The sequence below is a fragment of the Equus przewalskii genome, chromosome 1 (genome assembly GCF_037783145.1).
Source record: "Equus przewalskii isolate Varuska chromosome 1, EquPr2, whole genome shotgun sequence".
NCBI lineage: Eukaryota > Metazoa > Chordata > Mammalia > Perissodactyla > Equidae > Equus > Equus przewalskii.
This window is the reverse complement of record NC_091831.1, coordinates 161,575,930-161,596,135: the sequence shown is the minus strand read 5'-3', so window position 1 is coordinate 161,596,135 and position 20,206 is coordinate 161,575,930. Positions and strand designations below refer to the sequence as shown.

At 55.0% G+C, this 20,206-nt stretch overlaps 1 protein-coding gene across 3 annotated transcripts; it reads left to right on the top strand.

The window, feature by feature from the left end:
• The first annotated feature begins 9,979 nt into the window (after positions 1-9,979).
• On the top strand, positions 9,980-18,859 carry RABGGTA (Rab geranylgeranyltransferase subunit alpha). Of its 3 annotated transcripts, XM_008535431.2 has the most exons (19): positions 9,980-10,027; positions 10,330-10,467; positions 11,861-12,614; positions 12,933-12,989; positions 13,154-13,264; positions 13,638-13,762; positions 13,954-14,141; positions 14,395-14,598; positions 14,902-14,985; positions 15,074-15,156; positions 15,247-15,342; positions 15,449-15,554; positions 15,649-15,700; positions 15,872-15,960; positions 16,103-16,191; positions 16,285-16,401; positions 17,066-17,179; positions 17,447-17,534; positions 18,207-18,453. In XM_008535431.2, exons 4-19 carry the CDS (start codon positions 12,987-12,989, stop codon positions 18,353-18,355), a joined length of 1,698 nt encoding a protein of 565 aa, XP_008533653.1. In that variant the 5' UTR covers positions 9,980-10,027; positions 10,330-10,467; positions 11,861-12,614; positions 12,933-12,986; the 3' UTR covers positions 18,356-18,453. The 3 variants fall into 3 exon arrangements, 2 of the variants coding, with proteins under 2 accessions (XP_008533653.1, XP_008533654.1); XR_011542040.1 differs by lacking the exons at positions 9,980-10,027; positions 10,330-10,467 and having other exon boundaries at positions 12,553-12,761; positions 16,960-17,179; positions 18,207-18,859; XM_008535432.2 differs by lacking the exons at positions 9,980-10,027; positions 10,330-10,467 and having other exon boundaries at positions 12,553-12,761.
• The last annotated feature ends 1,347 nt before the right edge of the window (positions 18,860-20,206 follow it).

The following is a 20,206-nucleotide window of genomic DNA, read 5'->3' as shown; positions in this document are numbered from 1 at the left end:
AAAGTAGCTCCAGGAAGCCAAGGGCAGCCCTCCGAGAGAGCCGCAGATGTCAACCTTGAGAGCACACTAAAGGGAGCATGATGCCCCAAAATGGGAAAGGGCATCCGAGGGGATCCGGGCAGAGCACTAGCACTGTCAGCTACAGGAAGATTTAAGCAGGAGAGTAGTGTGACCAGATTTGTAGTTTTGAAAGTTCACTGGGGTGGAGATATGGAGAGGATGGAGCAGAGGGAGGAGAGGCCGGCATCAGAAGAGCCGCCAGGAGGCTGGCCGGGTATCCCAGGATGTGATGGGCAGTGGAGGTGTGGGCTGAGGAGAGACTGTAGGAGTCAACAGACTGGGAACGTAGGAAGGAAGGTGGGGTAGAGCAGGACTGCTGTGGTGGTACCACTGGCCTGGGGGACCCTGAAACCAGCAAAAGGCATAGGAAAAGAAAGGATGTGCCTGAGCTGTGAAGGACGGAGGTGCCAGTTTGCCTGAGGTTAGTCTGAGGGGCTGGCTGAGATGCAGCCCCTACCCCCATCGGGGCAAACCAAGGGGCTTGGCTGGTCCTCAGAAGATGGTTAATCCCCCAAAGGGGCACAGGGAGGGATGAAGAAGAGATTTTTGACTTGTATTTTTTTAATTTACGTTTTTAAAAGATAAAACTTTCACATGGGTCAGAAGCCAAACCATTCCTGCTCCCTAGTGCCCAGTCCTCAAGCCAGAGGCAGCCAGTGCTACCATAGCACTGGGTGGCCACAGAGAGAGCCTGTGCCCACACAAGCAAATAGTAAGCAGATTCAGGGAAGAGATGTGACTGCGTGCAAATCTGGGCCTCTCTTTCTCCAGCTAAAGGGTTGTCTTTTCCAGCTTCTGAGGCCTATTCTGGTCCTTGTATCTTACACTTCTAAGCTAGAAGCAGCTCTGGGCCCAGCGGCCCCAACCCTTCCCAGGTCCTGATGCAGCTGCTCCCATCACCAGAAAATTCCCTACCCTGCCAGCAGGGAGGGTAAGGAACTGATGGCTTAAGGAACAGAGAGTAATGACTACAGAGAAGCAAAGTGAATACCAAGGAGCCTAGCCCGAGTGGCCCAGCTCGGCCTCCTCACAGAAGCGGACCCACATTGCAGCTGTGAGGTGCATGTCACACCTGAGGAGCTCCCCAGGGGTTAGGCGTACCCAAATGAGGCCGACTGTGGAGCGCCTGTCCCCAGGGTATCCCCATGATGAGAGCGCTGACCAACTGGCTGACACAAAGCAGGAAGGTGATGGAAGCAGGGCTGGACCAAGGGGTCTCAGATTCCAGCTTTCAGGAGAAGTCACTGAGGAGGAGTTTCCATCGACTTCTGAGGCCCCTTTGGGTGATGTGAGTGAAAGTGGGGTGGGGATCCAGACACGAGGAATGAGGAGCCCACACAAGGGCCCTACAGGAGCTGAGCTCCGTGGACAAATCAAGGTGAGGTGCTCGGGCCCAGACGTGCCCTTTTTCCCTCCTCATCCTCCCTCCTACCCACCCATGGGCCCCCAAAGTCCTTGACACTGTCTCTGAGATGTTGTGCAAAGTCCCTTCAGCTCCTTGGCCTCCCATCCCATCTCCCTCTCCCTGGGGAGAGCCCCCACTGTGACCTCAGAAGTCGCTTGGCCTCCGCTTGCCCCTCTCCTGTCAGCTGTCTTGTCCACGCCCCCAGGTTGTCACGCCTCCACCCTGGACCCTCTGCCTCAGCCCTCTCAGGCTTCCCATCCATCCACTGCTCCTCCTAGCCCCTTGGCCCCCCCATCACCTGCCCTTCCGTCTCCCAGGAGCTGGCGTGTGTTGCAGCCTCCTCTGTGCCCAGCCCTAGGTAGGGCCGGGGCAGACAGGCACAGGCAAGCTTTGTGAGACAAAGGTCTGGCTCTCAAAGTGCCTTCAGTTATCACCACGAACTAATTCGGCAACCACGGGGAGAGCCAGGGTAGGAGCCAAAGGAGTAGGAGAAGTCAGTGCATCGGGTTCCTCCCCAGGCTACACACAACTCTTGTTCCTTTCTGGTTTCACCGTCCTGGGAGTGTTACCACATCCTTATCCCTGCCTTTCTCTGCAAAACTTTACCTCTGTCTCTGTCTCTGCCTCCAGGCAACCTTGCCCATCATGGTCTGTCCCGATTCCCTCCCAGACACCAGCCTCTGTCAGCCCCACCCACATACACACACACAGTGGGTACCCCTGCCCAGGGGCCATCTGCAGAGCCTCGTGGCCTCCCTTTTGACCAGGCTGCCCTGGCCTATGTTGAGCTGCAGAGGCAGAATTCACCCCAAGACTGAGCAGGGGCTAAAGACAGGCATAGGCTGGACCATCTCTGGGCCGCTGCCACTGCTCTCTGCACAGAGGCACCTCATGGAGCTCAGAAGTGGGCCGGCCCCAGCCAGGGCCCAGCACAGACTCACTGGGAGCTAGGTCAAGGGGTCACAAGGCCTGCCTGGACTTGTGTGCCACAAGAGGAAAGGAACTAGAAGCCACCTGTGCTTAACTCGATAAATGGGAATCTGGGAGAGAAAAGGACCCCTCCTTAAGTCCTTGGAAACGGAGGAACCTGCACAGAATGCTGGGAAGAAGGCAGAGGGAGGAAGTGGGGTCAGCTTTGTGCAATTTCTGTTAGCAAGTAGGAACACATGTAAATGCCCCTATCCTCCAGTGAGCAGGTCTTGGTTCCCCCTTCCTTGGAGAGGGGTTTCCAGAAGAAACAAGCAAAGCTGGAACTCCACAGACAGCAGTGTCCCAGCATCCTCAGAGGGGCTTGTGCAAGAGGAAGCAAGATGAGTCAGCTCCGGGCTTTCGCTGTCACTTTAACACCGCTGAGCCGGCCACAGCCTAGTGATGTAGGGCTGAGAGGATTAGTGTTCATTGAGTGCCCACAATGACCTAACCCTCTGCGTGGGTCTGACTTCATCTTTTTCCATCTGCATATGGGGCAAGTACTCTCTGACGCCTCAGGAAACTGCAGCTCAGAAAAGCTCAGGAACTTGTCCAGAATTTCACATCTTTACAGCAAAAGTGTATGGATTCAACCAAATACATGGGACTCCAAGCACCGGCTCTTTCCCCCGCATCATGCTGCCCTCTGCTGCTTGGCGTTTTGGGATTTTTTGTTTGGTTTTGGAGAAGCTTTTCTTTTTGGCAGAGAAGATTGGGGATCGGGCAGAATGGTGAAAAGCATTCCCAAGTTCACTCGGCCCAAGGACCCCCTGGCCAAATTCAGAGTCACCCTCCTCTCCATTTGACCACACTTCCTTTCGTCCGCACCTTTGCTTGAGCTGTTCTGATCCCCGGGGTGCCACACACTCCCCCTCCTGCCCCATTTCTACCTGACAGAATTCTTCCCACAAGGCCCATCTCAGCCTCCTAGAAACTTCTGGTTTCTTCTGTTATTGCTCCTGTCCCTTCTGGGAACCTATGACTTGGCTCTTGAATGGTATTAGAGCCATAAATGTCCTCATGCCTTCGCCTAGAGAAGGTTGACAATGCCGCCCCCCCCCCCCATCAGCGGCTGGGTTTTGGACCCTTCCCCCTCCACCGCTCTCTGCCACACACACACACACACATACATATTCACAGAACCTTTGACCCCGCACACAGAACAGAACAGTGCTGGAGTGTCCAAGCCACCCAGAGTGTGGCCAAGCTCACAGGCACAGTGGGACCCACTGGTGAGGGCCCCACCCTCCCTCCCTGGGCCTGGGGTCTGGGAGAGTACTGTCCATCAGGGCTTTCAGCTGTGGGCCTGGGGCCTCTTTGGGGGCAGGTCCTGGGGAAGCTGGACAACCCTTGGCAAGCTCCCTGAATCTCAATTCCAGGTCCTCCCTGCCCCACCCCTCCCCTCAGAACTCAAGCCTGAGTCATGATTGGGTACAAAGGGGACACAGGGGCACAATCTTGCTCCTGTTAGCAATTCCAGGCGTTCTCATTTTTACTGAACTCTGAGGTTCCAACCACTCCCTGTCCACTCCCTCCCCACGGCGCCCTGGCCGTGAGGCCTGGAGCGTAGCCACCCTTGACCTCGCCCCAAGCTCCCTGCCTTGGGATCTTAGAGTCTCCAGCTCCCGCTCCTGATCCCCACTCCAGCCCAGTGGGGTGCAGCATGTCTTGCTCTGATGCCCATGGCCCACCATTCATTCATTCACTCATTCATTCATTCACTCATTCATTCATTCTTTCTTTCCCAGGCACCCCCTCCCCCAACCCTAACTCTGTCTCAACACTCTGTTTAATTTTCCTCGGAGCACTATGACTCTGAAAACACCTTTTGTGTGCATTTGCTTCTGCAGAGGCTGTCTCCCCAGCGCACGTGTAAGCCCTAGGAGAGCAGGGCCTGCTGTCTGGGGCCCTGCTGTGCAGTGAGTTGAATTGGTGCTCAATGATTACTGCTTGATAATTGGCTGAATTATGTCAATGCTTGTTGAGCAACCAGCACAGTGCAGACACCAGGCTAGGTGAGGGGAAATGCAGTCAAATGAGCCTCCTTGGGTAATTCATGGTGGGAGTGGAAGGGGGGGGCGCTGCACCCCACAGGATGAGCTAGAATGTGAGCAGCACAGGCCCCACTGCATGCTGCTGGAGCAGAACAGGGGACATGTGCCTCTGAGCCCCCAGCCAGGGCCCCCCCGGTCATCTACAGCCCCGGCTCTAAGCTCACTTCCCTGGGAAACTTCCCCCAGCCCAGAGAGGGCAGCTCTCCCGTTTGCAGTTCGCCCAGCACCACACACCTCTCCACAGGGGCAGAGCTGTAATCTTACATTTGCTGATACGGTTACTCCACTTCCTCTCTGCACTATTTCCATCATCCAGAAAGTTCTGTTGGTTAGCCCTGCTCTGGACTGTCTGCCACAGCCCCCATGCCTAGCATGGTGTCCAGCACTGAGGGCACTAGTCACTCTCTGTTAATGAATGGGACAGGAAAGGGGTAAGGGCTCGGTCCTCCGCCAGGGAGCAGCCCCTCCCTCCCAGAACTGGTCATTTCTCCCCTGTGCTTATCTACCAGCCAGAGCATCCCTTCTTGCCCCTGGCCGCCCCAGCCTCACCTTGTTCTAAGGCTTCTGTTTCTCACATGGGTGGAGAACCTTGGGCTGCTGCCTCCTGGTGCCATTCACATTGTGTCCGCCCCATACCCAAGGTGTCCCCTAGATTTGTACAGCAGTTGTTGCCACTCAGACCCTGCCAGGGAGCGAGCTTCTTGGCCACATGCCCAGCCCCACCAATGCTGTGGGCAATTTTAAGGCGATGTCGCATCTTCACCAACCACTGGGCAGTGCCTTCCTCCTCTAACAGAGGCTCCAGTTCTGGCTCAAGACGTTTTTCCAGCTTTTCAGCCCCATTTCCTGGTTGTGATTCCTGCATCTCTTCCCCTAGAGATGCTAACCTGAGTCAGCACTCACCGCGCCCTGGGTGAAATAGGATGCTCTATTGTGGGGACTTTCCCTCTGGGGCCCATCTGTCTTTCGGGCTCACCCTTGGAGCCCTGTGTTTCCCTCTTACTGCCGGTCTGTTCCCTGTCTTTCCCAGCCAGGAAGTGTGCTCTAGGCACATGGCGGCAGTCCTGGCCATTGAGGGATTTCCCCAGCCTAGCAAAAGGAACTGGGGAGCAGGGAGGAGAGGAAAAAGTCCAAGAACTCAGACCAAGTGCCCAAGGAACCCCAGGACCCCAGGGGAACAGGCAGTGAAGAGGATCTTCCTGGGGTTTGAGTCATTCTAATTCCCTGGTCCATCCCAGTGATCAGAACCTTTCAGAACTTTGGGGTGGGGAGACTCTAGTCCTTAAATGTCCTCTACCACATTCTCATAAAGTGGTTGACCAACACATGCTTGATTACCTCCCATGAAAGTGAGCTCACCATCACTCATTGAGGCCCATTCCACCTCTGGACAGCTTTAATTATTGGAAAGTCTTTCCTCATAGTGAGTCTATATCCACTGACTGGTCTTTGTTCTTTGCTCTCAATATACACAGAATCAACGTAGTTTCTGTTCCAACTAGCAGCCTTTCAGGGGTTTGAAGACCTCTATCATCTGCCCCTTGAGTCCAACATCTCCATGTCCTCCCTGTGGTCATGGGCTTTCTTCACCATCCTGATTTCTCCCTCGGGATCTTGCGATTTGTCCCCATCCCTCTTAAAGTGGACCACACACTCCAAATGGAGTCTGACTATCACAGATCTGGGGTCTACGCACCCCATGATTCTGGATCCTAAAGGTCTCTTCATGCAGCTGAAAGTCATGTCAGTGCTTTTGGCAAGCAAGTCACAGTGTCGACTTTGACCAACCCTGTGCCAACCAGCCTCTCCCTAGCTGCACACACTCATGTTATTCCACCTCCCACACCTCTTGCTCTTGTGCAGATGATGATTTGGGGACCAAAGAACCAGACTCTACCTCTGTCCCTATTAAATATCATCTAGTCAAATCTCGCCCCTCAAATTATGTTTAGATCCTGATTCCATCACCCAGCATTCCTCCCAATACATGTTAGCTATCTTCAAATATGAGGATGGCACCGTGTGCTCATCCAACATGGCTCTGGAAAACTGATACCACTAGGGACTTCCCTCCAGGTTGACAAAGACACATTAAACAACGTTATTTGGACATGAATGTCCTACCAGGTATATCACCTACCCTATCATCCCACCCACAGTTCACCATTTCATTCCTAAACGTGTCCTGAGATGGGCTGATGATGCCAAAGTACTGCAATAATCATTGGACAATCTGGTTTCCAGCCCTGGCTCTACTGCCAAAGTGCGTGTGAGTTCATATCACGGAGTAGCTCTGAGCCAATGGGAAATGAGCAGGGGCCAGACGATCTGTCAAGCTCTCTCCAGCTCTGACATCCTGTTCTGTGGTGGTCAGAGTTAGAAAGAAAGGGTCAGGAAGCTAGGGGCAAAGGGGGGGGGGGTGTCCATGTTGCAAGAGATAACAAGCGGGCACTTCTGCCCATGCTGTGGGAAACCTTCATCTCCGCCCTTCCTGCTGTGCAGCAGGTGCCCTGCTCAGCTCTTCCCCTTTGTTTCCTGTACCAAAACTTAAGCTGACCCCCAGACTTCTCATATTTAATTTCCCATCAAGTGCCCAGCATGCCCCCACCCAAATGTCAATCCTGGATCACTTGATAACCTGCTGACCTAGGACCCCAAGAAGATCCGGACCCTCAGGCCTGAGTTCCCCTTGCTGGCTGCCTCCCCACCAGGCCATCCAGCACAGCCACCCCAGCTCCCCAGAAGCCTCGAGGCATTTCCACCCTCCTCTCACTCTCCCCCAGCTCTCCGCCTTTGCCTATAGCAGAGCATGGTGGGCCAGGCTGGGATCCAGAGAAAGTAAGAAGGGTGTGTCTTCTGCAATCAGACAGACAGAGGGTGAGACCAGGCTCTGTTGCTTGAGTCGTGTGGTCTTGGGCAGAGTCTCAGTTACTTGTCACGGCCATCAAGCATTCAGTCATTATTAGTTGTCATTAATACTGGCTTCAACGCCACAGAACTCTTCTTTATAGCCCATTTCTTCCTCTGCTCTCCCATTGAGGCTTCTCTGCCCCACACCCCCAGTCCTGCCCTCACCATGACTCTACCAAAGCTTGTTTGTGGGTTTCCTCAGCTCCCCATCCTGAGTGCCCATTCTCTACCAGGTGTAATTACGACCTGCACATACCTGCACCCATGCTGACTACTTCTGCCTTGACCTCTCAACCCCTCGCCAGGCAAGTACTGCTCATTGTCATCAGGACATCTCCACATCAGACCAGACATGTGAGAACTAGCCTTTCTCTTCTCACATAACACTCCCTCCCCCAACCCCTGTTCCAAGACCGCTGTGGACACCACACATTCCCCAGTGCCACAGCCTTACACCCCGCAAGTCTACCTCAAAGTCTCCTATGTCCCTACAGGTGTCTCAGCCCACCCACCACCATGCCCTGCCTACTGTTTCTCCGAAATAGCCCCCCCTCACCCCTACTCCTCACCCCCTAGCAAGACTCCAGGATGCGGATCTTGGATTTCAGGTCGTGCCTAAATATCCCTGAGGAAGTGGTTTTCTGACCCCCTTTCCCACGTTCCCCTCCACTTCCTGTATTTCTGGGACCCAATAACCCCTTTCCCTATACCTGTGGCTGGAGAGTTTAAAATAGGAGGATTAGGGGCCTGCCCCATGGCCAAGAGGTTAAGTTCATGTGCTCCACTTTGGCAGCCCAGGGTTTGCCTGTTCGGATCCTGGGTGCGGATCCAGCACCACTCATGAAGCCGTGCTGAGGCAGTGTCCCACATAGAACTAGAAGAACTTACAACTAGGATATACAACAATGTACTGGAGGGCTTTGGGAGGGAAAAAAAAGAAAAAGGAAGATTGGCAACAGATGTTAGCTCAGGGCCAATCTTCCTGACCAAAAAAAAAAAAAGAGGATCAAATCTGTACACTCATGATTTGATTTGTGCTTCATTCTACTATATATGTTGTGCTTCTCTGACAAGTTTTATAGGAAGAAAAAAGAAGCATCAGGAGTTTAAGAAAAAATTGTAAACCATTACCTATCACCAGATCTAGAACAAATTCCTCTTGACCTTAGTCTGGGTCAGGCGCCCCTTCCGCAGGTCCCCATTGGCCCCTCTCCTACTCTAGCTCACATGTTGACATGTCTGTCTCACCCATGTGGCCTGTCCTATCCAATACTAGCCAGTAGCCCTATGTGGTTATTTAAATTTAAATAAATTAAATTAAATTAAAAAGTCATTTCCTCAATTGCACTAGCCACATTTCAAATGCATGCTCAGTAGTCACATGGGGCTAGTGGCAACTGTGTTGGAGGGCACAGATATGGAACATTTCCACATCACAGAAAGTTCTAGTCTAGCACAGCGCCACAGTAGACTGTAAGCTCCGGGAAGGCAGAGACTGAGTTTCTGGTCTGGTGCTGTATCCCTGGCACCAGCATGCTCTCAGGCCCAGCTCTGATGCTAAATAAACGATTTCACACACTGCCACACTGCACCAGGCACAGCTCGGGTACCTGCCTCTTCCTCACTCGCCTGCCTCCAGACCACGGCTTCTAGACAAGCTTTGATGGGGCCCCCACCCAGGGCTCATGGTCTCCTTCCTCCCTCCACCCCATCTCTGGTCCATGACTGGCTCAGAGTCCTAGAGGCATCGTAAATGTTTGTGTGTGTGTGTGTGTGTGTGTGGGGAGTGGAAGTACAGAAAGGATTGGCAGGGGAAGAGGTGATCTGCGTGAAAAGACACCAGGGTTCCAGGCCTCGAGAAGCTCAAGTTCAGCCTCTGGCAATGGCTGCGCCCACCTATGCAGTGGGCAGAACCCTGGGCTTTGGTTTGAGTTCTAGCTGTGTTTCCTCCCAGCTGTGTGACCTTGGGCAAGTGACTTATCCTCTGTGAACCCACTGTGTGCTTCCCTTTCTCAGTGTAAAAATATGGATAATAATACCCACTTCATAGAGGTAGTGAGTGCGTTAAATAAGATGTCTGGGGCTCAGGCAGTACTCAATTATTGCTTGTTCCCTTCTCTACACAGAAGGCAGTAAATCCCTTCCTCAAACATCGTTCAGATCGCGGCCCTCAGACACTCAGCTGGTTCCCACTTATCCCACATGGGATGCCAAATATAACTCCGACAGCTCCTTTTGCCTTAAAGCAAGAGGCTTGTGATTGGTTCCACTGCTCTTATCTCCCAAGGCACCTGGCTCAGCTTCTGTCTGCCAGCAAGCTCAGTCTGTTTGGCTTTCTCTCCCCCACCTTCACGTCATCATTCATGCCTGAAATGCCCTTCCTGCCCTCTCTTCCCAAAACCAGGCCCTACCCTCTCCAAAGCAGATTTTTTCATGAGACTCACTTCCTCTCTTAAGCCTGCTTGACTCAACCTTCCCAGTTTCAAGATTGCTAATCACTAAAAAATATTTCATGCCTGTTTCAGCCTTCACCCACCCCTTTCTCCTCCCTCAGTGACTATGATGTAAGACGCTTCCTGGCAAATCTGCACCTGTGATCATCTGTGCTCCCGGGTATCTGGCTGTACATGTGAGTGTACGTAGAGCAGAAAGAAAGGGCAGGTGGTGACCAACAAAAAAAGTGGTTGATGCTCAGGTGGGACGGCTGGATCAGATCAGACAGAGGTCCCATTTGGCCATGGGTGGGTGGGCATGTGACTGCATGTGGCCCTTAGCAAGTTGCTTAACCTTTCTGAGCCTCAATTCCCTTGTATATTTGTCACAAAGATCAGAAATAATATCATCATTATTATTATTACTTTTATTGAGACTTTACTATTCTAAGCACTTTACATAGATCCTTTTATTTAATCTTCACTTCATCCCTTACAGGTAGGTAGTATTATTTTTTCTATGTTACCGTTGAGGAAACTCAACACAGAGGTTAAGCACCTTACCCCAGGTCACGAAGCTAAGAAGTGGCAAAGCCAGGATCTGCACCCAGGCAGCCGGGCTCCAGAGTCCATGTTTGTAAGTACTCTGCTTCCTGCCTTCCATGTGTAATTCTGTGTGTGCGCAAAGCTCCTGACACAGTGCCCGGCACAAAGGTAACCAATCAGTGGTGTCACGCTTTTCTCACTGGGACTGCAGGTACACAAGGCCAAGAATAGTGTTTCTTTTCCTCTGTAACTCGGCACAGGGCCTAGGAAAGGACAGCACACAGAGTGGGCACTTTACACACATTTCCAGGTTCCAGGAAAGGAGTGGAAGAACTATAAAGCATTTAAAGCCATACTTTCTTACACGATTGTGAGTTATAAACACACACATACCACATGACACATGCTTCTCGCAAATACATCACACACACTCACACATACACATTCACTGGCCACCTGGAACCCCATGAAGTCTCCCCAGGAAACCTTCCTGAGCTGGTCCAGGCCACACGATCTCTCCCATCCCTGAATGCCAACAGCACTCACTATTAGGCCCAGCCAAGCCAGTCCTCACTACGTAGTGTTTTGGTCATTCATTCAAATAACTACCCAATAAGTACTAAGAACCAGGGCCAGGTATTAGAGAGGAAAGATCAGAAAAGTGTTGCTTCTGTCCTAAAGGAACTTTGAATCTGATAGGAGATGCTGGCATACCAACCAACACTTACGGCAGGCCGAGGGAAGTAAACACTATTTTTTGACAGCACATTTGAAGTTCTTTTAAATCAGACTGGGACATTTCGGAAAACTTCCTGGAGGTGACACTTGAGATAAATCTTAAAGATGAGCAAGAGTTACCCTGGCAGAGGAGGCATGTGGAGGAAGGAGAGTCGAGAAGAGGGAACAGGTTAACACGTTTGGGAAACTGCAGGTCGTTGATGAAGAGTTCTTAACAGGGACAGGCAGGACGTGAGGCCAGAGGGGTAGGCAGGGCCCAGGTGCCAAAGGCTTGATGTGCTAACCTGAGAGATTAAAGACCGTCCTGCAAAGCCGTCAGGAGCCATGCCAGGCTTTTCGCAGAGATGGGACATGATCGAATCTGCATTTTAGAAAGACTGTTCCAGCAGTACAGAGGATAAACTGATAACAGAAGGCACAGGGTGGAGATGGGGGAACATTGAAAATACTCTCAACAATCTGGGGAAGAAATGAGCTTCAATTCTTAGTGCAGTGGGAATGGAGATGGTATTCAGGAGGTATTAAGGAAAAGTGGGGAGCGAATAGTGCCATTCACTACAGCAGGGAAAAAAAGACCAAAGTTTAGACAGGATGGAGGGGAGACAATGATACCTTTTGACTTTTGGAGTTCAAGGTGTCTCTGGGACAACCAGGTGACATCTAATAGACTTTCGAATGTGCATGCATATATATATACAACATATATATATATAAATGTGTGTGTATATATTTTTTCATTATTAAAGCTTGCAAGGCATCTGGGCTGTGCTATGAGTTTGAGTGTCATCAGCTTGCAGGCAGTAACTAAAACCATGAGCGTGGATGAAGTCACCCAGAGACAGTGTAGGCCAGAAGATGTGTGGACCCGAGACAGAGCTCTGGGGTTGAAGGCGTGGATTTGTGAACGTTTTACCAGGAACGGCATTTGAAATGAAAAGGGGGTGAGGAAAAGACCCTGGAGATCACCGACATTTAGGGGAAGAGAAGATGAAGAGACGAGAAAAGAAGGGCAACGGTGCAGGAGGAGAAGCCGGGACAGGGTGTCAAGTCGAAGGAAGTCGGTAGCATCAAACGCCCCAGAGGTCAAGGAAGATAAGGACAAGAAGCTCCATCCGTTAGATTTTAGGAGGTGGCCAGTGCGGCCAGAGCGAGGTCAGCGGAGGGGTGTGGGCGTGTTTTTCCGGCTGTTGCAGAAACCTCTTCAACTGACTTGCTCTTTGAACAAACAGAACTAGAACCGCAGCCCGCGCCGCTTCGACGCGCGCGCGCATGCGCACTCGTACACAGCAGAGGGCCAGCAGGGACTTGGCGTTTCCCGACAGCGCGCCGAGACCCCGCGCACGCGCCTCCGGAGCCCGCCTACTCCGCCGCGGGCCCCTCTCCAGGCCTGCAGAGGGCGCTGCGCCTCGGAGAGCCGGGGCGTGGCGCCGCTCTAGCCAGCGCCCGGGCTCGGTGGCGGGCGCCGCAGCTCCGCGTACCCCACGCCTCCTCCTAGCGCAGGTGGGTCCGCCCGCGGGGGGCGGGAGTGCCTGGGAGCCGCGGGCGGGAAGGTAGCGGCAGCGTCCGGGTGCGGAGTCGTCCCCATCGCCCAAGTGCCCCGGCTCGGGTCCGGCCCCGACAGATCGGCCTGTGGGCAAGGCAGCACGGGTACAAGTCCCAGTTCGGGTGGAAGCCTCCTCCTGGATGTGTAGTGCCTGCCCCGGGATCCCAGTAAACCCCGGGGGGATCTCCGCCCTGGCTCTCGTGCGGCTTCCGGGGGACAGCTGGAGGCGGGGCTACTGGGGGCGGGGCTCCCATGATTGACACCTTTCTCCCCAGGTTTCAAGGGCTACCACTGGACCCCTTCCCTGTCCTGAACCCTGAGCCGGCACCATGGTGAGAACTCTGAGCCCAGCCCCTCACCTTCGCATGCCCATGCCCTCGCCCCGCTTGGCCTTGCCTCGGTTGCCCTATCTAAACCTGGGACGCCGCGGTGGGGGGTACGGTGGCTCTGCCCCTGCAGGGCAGCCCCCACCCTTCCAACTCGCCCATCCGTTTAGCACGGGCGCCTGAAGGTGAAGACATCGGAAGAGCAGGCGGAGGCAAAAAGGCTAGAGCGGGAGCAGAAGCTGAAGCTATACCAGTCAGCCACCCAGACTGTCTTCCAGAAGGTGGGGCCTCAAAGGTAGCCCCCTCCCCAGGTTGCCGCCTTAGTATAGCAGAGAAGCCGAGAGCTGGGCCTCAGAGTCAGACTTGGATCTGTACCAGGGTTCTGTCACTTACTAGCTGTATGACCTTTGGGCAAGTTACTGAATCTCTCTGAGCCTCAGTCTGCTCCTTTGTAAATTGGGGCTAATAATTGCACTTACTGTGTAAGGCTGTTGCGGAAATTAAATGAGAGAATGCATGTAAACCCATAAAGCACTTTGCACAGTACCTATCATATAGTATGGGATTCACAGAATATTTGGTAGTTTTGTTTGTGTTATTTAGCTCTACATAGAAGGATGTTATGACCTCTGACCCTGCTACCCATCTTCTCAGCGCCAGGCTGGTGAGCTGGATGAGTCAGTGCTGGAACTAACAAGCCAGATTCTGGGAGCCAACCCTGACTTTGCTACCCTCTGGAATTGTCGACGAGAGGTGCTCCAGCAGCTGGAGGCCCAGAAGTGCGTAGGGGTCAGGGCCCCAGGAAGGCAGCCCTGGCCCTGCCCCTGCCCTGTCTGGGTTCAAGGGTGGAGGAGAAATGGGGCAGCCAGGGGCATGGGCAGAGGGCAGTGGAGGGCTGCGTGCAGAAAGTCAAGGGCGAGCTGAGGTTGGGTGTTGCAGGGCCCTGACCCCCAATCCCCTCTGGATGCAGGTCCCCAGAGGAGTTGGCTGCCCTGGTGAAGGCAGAACTGGGCTTCCTGGAGAGCTGCCTGAGGGTGAACCCCAAGTCCTATGGTACCTGGCACCACCGCTGCTGGCTGCTGGGCCGCCTGCCAGAGCCCAACTGGGCCCGGGAGCTGGAGTTGTGTGCCCGCTTCCTCGAGGTCGATGAGCGGAACTGTACGTGTCTGAAGATTCTGTTCCCACAACCCTCACCTGCCCCACGTCAGTAAGGCCCTGAGTGGGGAGGGATGGCCGGGATAGGCACACTAAACTGATGGCAAAAGGGATGATGGAGCCAAACGCATCCTCCAGGGAGTGCATAGAGGTGTTTCTAGGGGCCTCCTAAGGGAACTCTAGGGGTACCAACCAGGCTCCTCTTGCCCTCCTTCTAAGATGTGCTTTCACCACCCCCACCCCTCCACACCCCCAGTTCACTGCTGGGACTACCGGCGTTTTGTGGCTGCACAGGCAGCTGTGCCCCCTGCTGAGGAGCTAGCCTTCACCGACAGCCTCATCACCCGAAACTTCTCTAACTACTCCTCCTGGCATTACCGCTCCTGCCTCTTGCCTCAGCTGCACCCCCAGCCAGACTTTGGGCCACAGGGTCGCCTCCCTGAGGATGTGCTGCTCAAAGGTAAGCAGAGTCAGGCAGTGCTGGAGATGATTCTGCAGCCCACCCTTGCAGCCCTGATGCCTAGCCCGGTTCCTGAACCTGTGCCTCTTGGGTTTGTTGAGCACCTACTTCATGTCTGGTGCTGGGGGTGTATACGATTCAGCCTCTGGCTGCAGGGAGCTCAAGTGTCCAAGGGGAAAGATAAAACTGATGTATGCAGCCCCTGTGCAAGGCCGGCGTATACTTGAGCCCAAGAACTGGAGGTGCTTCAAGGACAGGGTGGGATGTCCTGACCACAGCCCCGTGCTGCCTTGGCCCCTGCAGAACTGGAGCTGGTGCAGAACGCCTTCTTCACTGACCCCAATGATCAGAGTGCCTGGTTCTACCACCGCTGGCTCCTGGGACGAGGTGAGCAATTGGGGAGGAGGCTGGGTGTTTAGGACTTGGAAGGAATGGAAGACTATTTAAGGAGACCTGAGGTTGTGTCTTCCCCCAGCTGACCCCCAGGATGCCCTGCGCTGCCTGCACGTGAGCCGGGACGAGGCTTGTCTGACTGTCTCCTTCTCTCGGCCCCTCCTAGTGAGTCCTGCAGCTTTTGCCGGAGAGCATCGTGGATTGTGGGCCTGGGGCTGTTGGGGCTGATGGGTCTCTCTTTGTCCCCTGTGCCAGGTGGGCTCCGGGACCTTGCTGCTCATGGTTGATGAGTCACCCCTGGCTGTGGAGTGGAGGACCCCAGATGGCAGGAACCGGCCCAGCCATGTCTGGGTATCCTAGGATTGGTGGGGCAAAGTTGGCGGCCTGGGCAGGGCTGGGGTGGGACAGTCAGAAAAGTGGTGAGGTCCGGGGTGTTTCCTTGACCCTGTGCTCCCAGCTCTGTGACCTGCCCGCTGCCTCCCTCAATGACCAGCTACCCCAGCATACATTTCGTGTCATTTGGACAGCAGGCGATGCTCAGAAGGAGTGTGTGCTTTTCAAAGGTGATGCAACCTGCAGCCTGCACCTCTTACAGCAGCCCCCATCTCTTTCCTCCTCTCATGGGTGTCCCCTCCTACCACCGACTCTTTCTCTCAGGCCGCCAGGAGACCTGGTGCCGGGACTCAGCCACAGATCAGCAGCTCTTCAGGTGATGAGAGGGAAGCACACGGACAAGGAGAAGTGCTCTGGACTCTGGGCATCAGGCAGCTGGGGTGGGAGGCTGGGGGCTTGGGCAGACTGTCTCAGCTGGACACCAGGGATAACTGGTACTCCAGGGCTGTGAGCATCATCCCCTCCCCCCACCCCCACCCACCCACAGGTGTGAGCTGTCGGTGGAGAAGTCCACGGTGCTACAGTCCGAGCTTGAATCCTGTAAGGAGCTGCAGGAACTGGAACCTGAGAATAAATGTGAGGCTCCATTCTCTGAGCTCCTGTCCCCCTCAGAAGGCCCCTTTCCAGGGTGGTCCCTTGGGGAGAGCACAAGGGGTCTGAAGAGATAGGACAGAGGAGGATCCAGGAGAGACTGTCCTTTCCCCTGCCCTGTCCCCAGGGTGCCTGCTCACTATCATCCTGCTGATGCGAGCGCTGGACCCCCTACTCTATGAAAAGGAGACGCTGCAGTACTTCCAGACCCTCAAGGCAAGTGGGGCCTGCGGGAACAGGCAAGGGGGAGGCCCAGTGCGCAGGAGGAAGGCAGCTACTATGCATTCCTTGCCACCTTGTCCCCGCCAGGCCGTGGACCCGATGCGGGCGGCATACCTGGACGACCTGCGCAGCAAGTTCCTGCTGGAGAACAGCGTGCTCAAGATGGAGTACGCCGAGGTGCGCGTGCTACACCTGGGGCACAAGGTATGGGCTGCCCGTGCACCTTCCCTGGCCCTCAGCTCGCTGCCCTCCCTGCGTCCTCAGGACCTGGCCGGCTTGCATACCCACTGTCCAGGCTCCAGCTGAGGCACCTCTCTCTGGCTGCACCAGCCCCTGGCTTTGCCTTCAGTCTCGGGGGCCCGTGTGGACATTCCTTCCTCTGCCCATTCCCATGTTTCTCTCCCTGGAGCAGGCCCCAATACCTAAAGCCTGAATATTTCCAGAGATTTCTGACAAACTTTCCAGACTCTGATTTTCCTCTATTTGTAGTCCTTCCCAGTCAGTCTTCCCAACACGTTTTATCACATCATGGCAACCCGCCTCCGCCCCCACCAAACTGATCCCCCAGACTTGCCAGGCCCGCTTCTGCCAGTATCCGCGTTTACCCAGCACCCTCCTCGATCCCCTGTCCATGCCCCCACTCCATCCACTCCACTGCCCACCCCACCCCCAGCACGCACATCTGTCCCCTGTCCTTGACGTGGAGCACGCACTGCTGTGGGTTGTAAGGTAAGCTTCCCACCTGCTCCATCGTCTCCTCAGCTGGGAACCCCAATGGCCTGTGTGGGGCACAGAGGGCAAGTGCCTGATGGACGATGGCCGAGGACCCTCCCCTGGTCTCCTTGGGTGTCTCATCCCCCTTCCGCAGGATCTGACAGTGCTCTGCCATCTGGAACAGCTGCTCTTGGTCACTCACCTTGACCTGTCGCACAATCGTCTCCGAGCCCTGCCCCCAGCCCTCGCCGCGCTGCGCTGCCTTGAGGTACAGCCCTCACTCCTCTCTCACTCTCCTGGGTGGTCCTTTTCCCGTTCCTCCACCTCAGAAATCTGCCTACCCTACAAAGAGATGTCCCGGTCCTCCCAGCCCCTGCAGATGACCCTGCCTTCCCCCCTCCGTCACCCCACCTGACCCCAGGAGCCCTTCCACGCAGTGTAAGCTGATCACCCTGGGCTCCCCGGCTGCTTATGCCAGTCCCAGGCTGACCGCTGCCTGCCCTGCCTTGTCTTCCCTGCCGTTCCTGCTCCCCAGGTGCTGCAGGCCAACGATAATGCCATAGAGTCCCTGGACGGTGTCACTAACCTGCCCCGGCTGCAGGAGCTCTCACTATGCAACAACCGTATCCTTCCTTCTGGGCATCTCTTAGACAGCGGGTAGGGTGAGGTGCCACACTGGGAGGGGACAGACAGCAAGCAGAGTGGGTCCCCCCCCCCGGGGGAGTGGGAGCAGGGCTCTGGCACTCTAGGCTAAGGAGAGGGGATAGCCTGGGGCTGGAAGGGCCATCCTTGACTTGCACTCGTGGAGTTTTGCAGGGTGGAAGTGGCTCCTCAAGCCAGAGTTCACAAATGGGCAGCCTGCAGATATTCCTGGGTACCACGTAGTATTTTAAAAATCAAGAAGTTAAATATTTTAGAAACCTACAATTCTGATTCCTCTTAAAAATTGGAAGTTGAAAGCAGCCTTTGGGCTGCATTTCCACTCGCCAGGCTGTGGTCATCGCCGAGTTGTGGATGCCTCTTTAGCCGGGGCTAGCTTTTCTCTTGGCCATAGTCTCCACCCCACCTTCTTGTACCACACCCAGCCTGCCTCCTGTGCTTCCTGCCTGAGCCCTGTGGGCAGGGGTTTGCAGTCCCTGCCCAGAGCCTTACTCCCTCCAGGGGAGCATGCAAGATGCCCATCAACCAGGCCACCAGGCAGCAGTCCCTGCTCTTGAGCGAAGACAGTGCTGGGTGCACAGGAGCGGACAGATCTGGGGGAACCTGCCAAGCTTTCCTTGACTCTCCTGCCCAAGGCCTCCAGCAGCCTCCAGCGCTCCAGCCTCTTGCCTCCTGCCCCAGGCTGGTCCTCCTCAATCTGCAGGGCAATCCCCTGGGCCAAGCAGTGGGCATCTCAGAGCACCTGGCCCAGCTGCTGCCTTCGGTTAGCAGCATCCTCACCTAAGAGACCCAACCCCACCCTTGCCCTTTAACTTATTGGGATGGAATAAAGGATGGGGAAGCCCCCTCAGGCTGCTGCTGCGGCTTCCACCACCACTGTTACTCCTGCCACCTATTTTGGAAAAGAACGGGAGAGGGTTAGGGTGGGTCGGCTCACCTCTCCACTTCCATTTTATGCTGAGTCCTGCTGTTCCCTGTCATGGAGAACCAAAGCCTCAGTGTTTGGGGCAGAATCTGAGTTTACCTCTTGTTTTGGGCTGGGGACGGGTCCAGGTTCCAGGCTGGGATCAGGTTTGGGTTCAGGTTCTGGTTGGGGCTGGGCTACAAGGCAGCTGTAAGGCTCTCCCATGACCCCTGCCCCTGTCAGATGCCCTCTCTGCCCAGAAGCCCTTGCTCTCATCCACTGCAGCTGAGAAGGCTGTTCCCAGAAGGGGTGGGTCAGGGGGCCCCTGCTCCACCCTCTTAGAACATTGAATAGCATTCTCCCATTAAAGAGTCTTTGAAAATACTTGATCCCATTTGATCCTCACAAGCTCTCAGGGATGCAATGATTAGGCTCATTGTTCTGATGAGGAAACTGCTGCTGGGATGCGTCCAGTGTTGCTGAGCTCAAGTGCTGGAGCCGAAGCTGTCTTGACACCTGGGTCTGGCATTCCAGACTCGCTTTCTTGCCTCTGTATTGATATGGAATAATTGAGCAGAGCCTGGCCTCAGCTCCCTGAGGCACTGAGCCCGGAGTCTGCTCCCGTGGTCTCCCCCCTGCCCCCACGAACACGTGAGCGAGCGTGCACACACCAAGTCTTGACTTTGAAAGCCCTAAGGCACTGGAGCCTCCCAGAGGGGGAAAGGGGAGCGGCTCTGGGGTTAGGGCACTGAGTCAAACCTGGCTGGGTGGGGAAAGAGGAAGATTGATTGAAACAAGAGGGAGAGAGTGTGACAAGGCATTTTTCTAGTTTTCTGGGAATCGACCTGGACCCATGTGCTCACACACGTCCGGATCCTCAGGGCCCTCCTCCTTTCTGTATCCATAGTGATACACAAACAGCCCCTCAGCAGAGCCCTCTGGCTGACCAGCCTCACACCTGCCTGGAATTTTGATCTCTGCTAGCGTGTCCTCTGAGAGTGTTGGAGGTGGGGGCAGACCCCTTGCCAGATCTGGGGCTGGGAGCTGGACAGGAGAAGGTCAATGTGGGTGTGGAGGGCTCCCTGCCAGGTCCTGGAGCCTCTGTCCCCAGTCCCCAAGGCCCCTCCCTGCCTGATGCATCACTGGACTCAGCCTCTGCTCAAATCAGCTTCCTTGTGTCTTCTTGCCAACCCCGTTTTTCACTGTCTTCTGTTCAGTGGCCCATGGGCAGAGCTGGGATACCAGTGGGATGGAGGAAAGAGACCCCAAGAACAGGGCCCCAGCCCTCCCAAAGAACTCCCAGAAGAGCCTCCCTGAAGATGCCCAGCTCCTCCTTGCATTGGGGCGCTCTCGGTGGCATCCCTGGTGTTTCTCCCAGTGCCAGGGTGGAGCCGGGATGTGCACAGGTACCAGGAGCTAGTTGGTCAGGATTCCCAGGAAGAATTCCAGGTTGGAGAATCCTGGACTCCAGCTGCCCAGCTGCTCCTCTCAGTGAGAGAAGGGGTACTCTGCAGGCTGGGGAGGGGGCCTCAGTTCCCACCCGAGCCTTGGAGCAAAGCCTCAGCCTCCTCAAAGTCCCCAGGCCGCAAGAACAAACAAGAGATTTTTCCTACTCTGCCCCCCAATTTAAACTTGGAGGGACACTGGAAGCTGGGGGCAGCTCACTCATGCCAGGGGCTGTGGAGCAGCTGGAGGAAGAACGAGGAAGGACAGATGGGCGGGGGGTCAGAG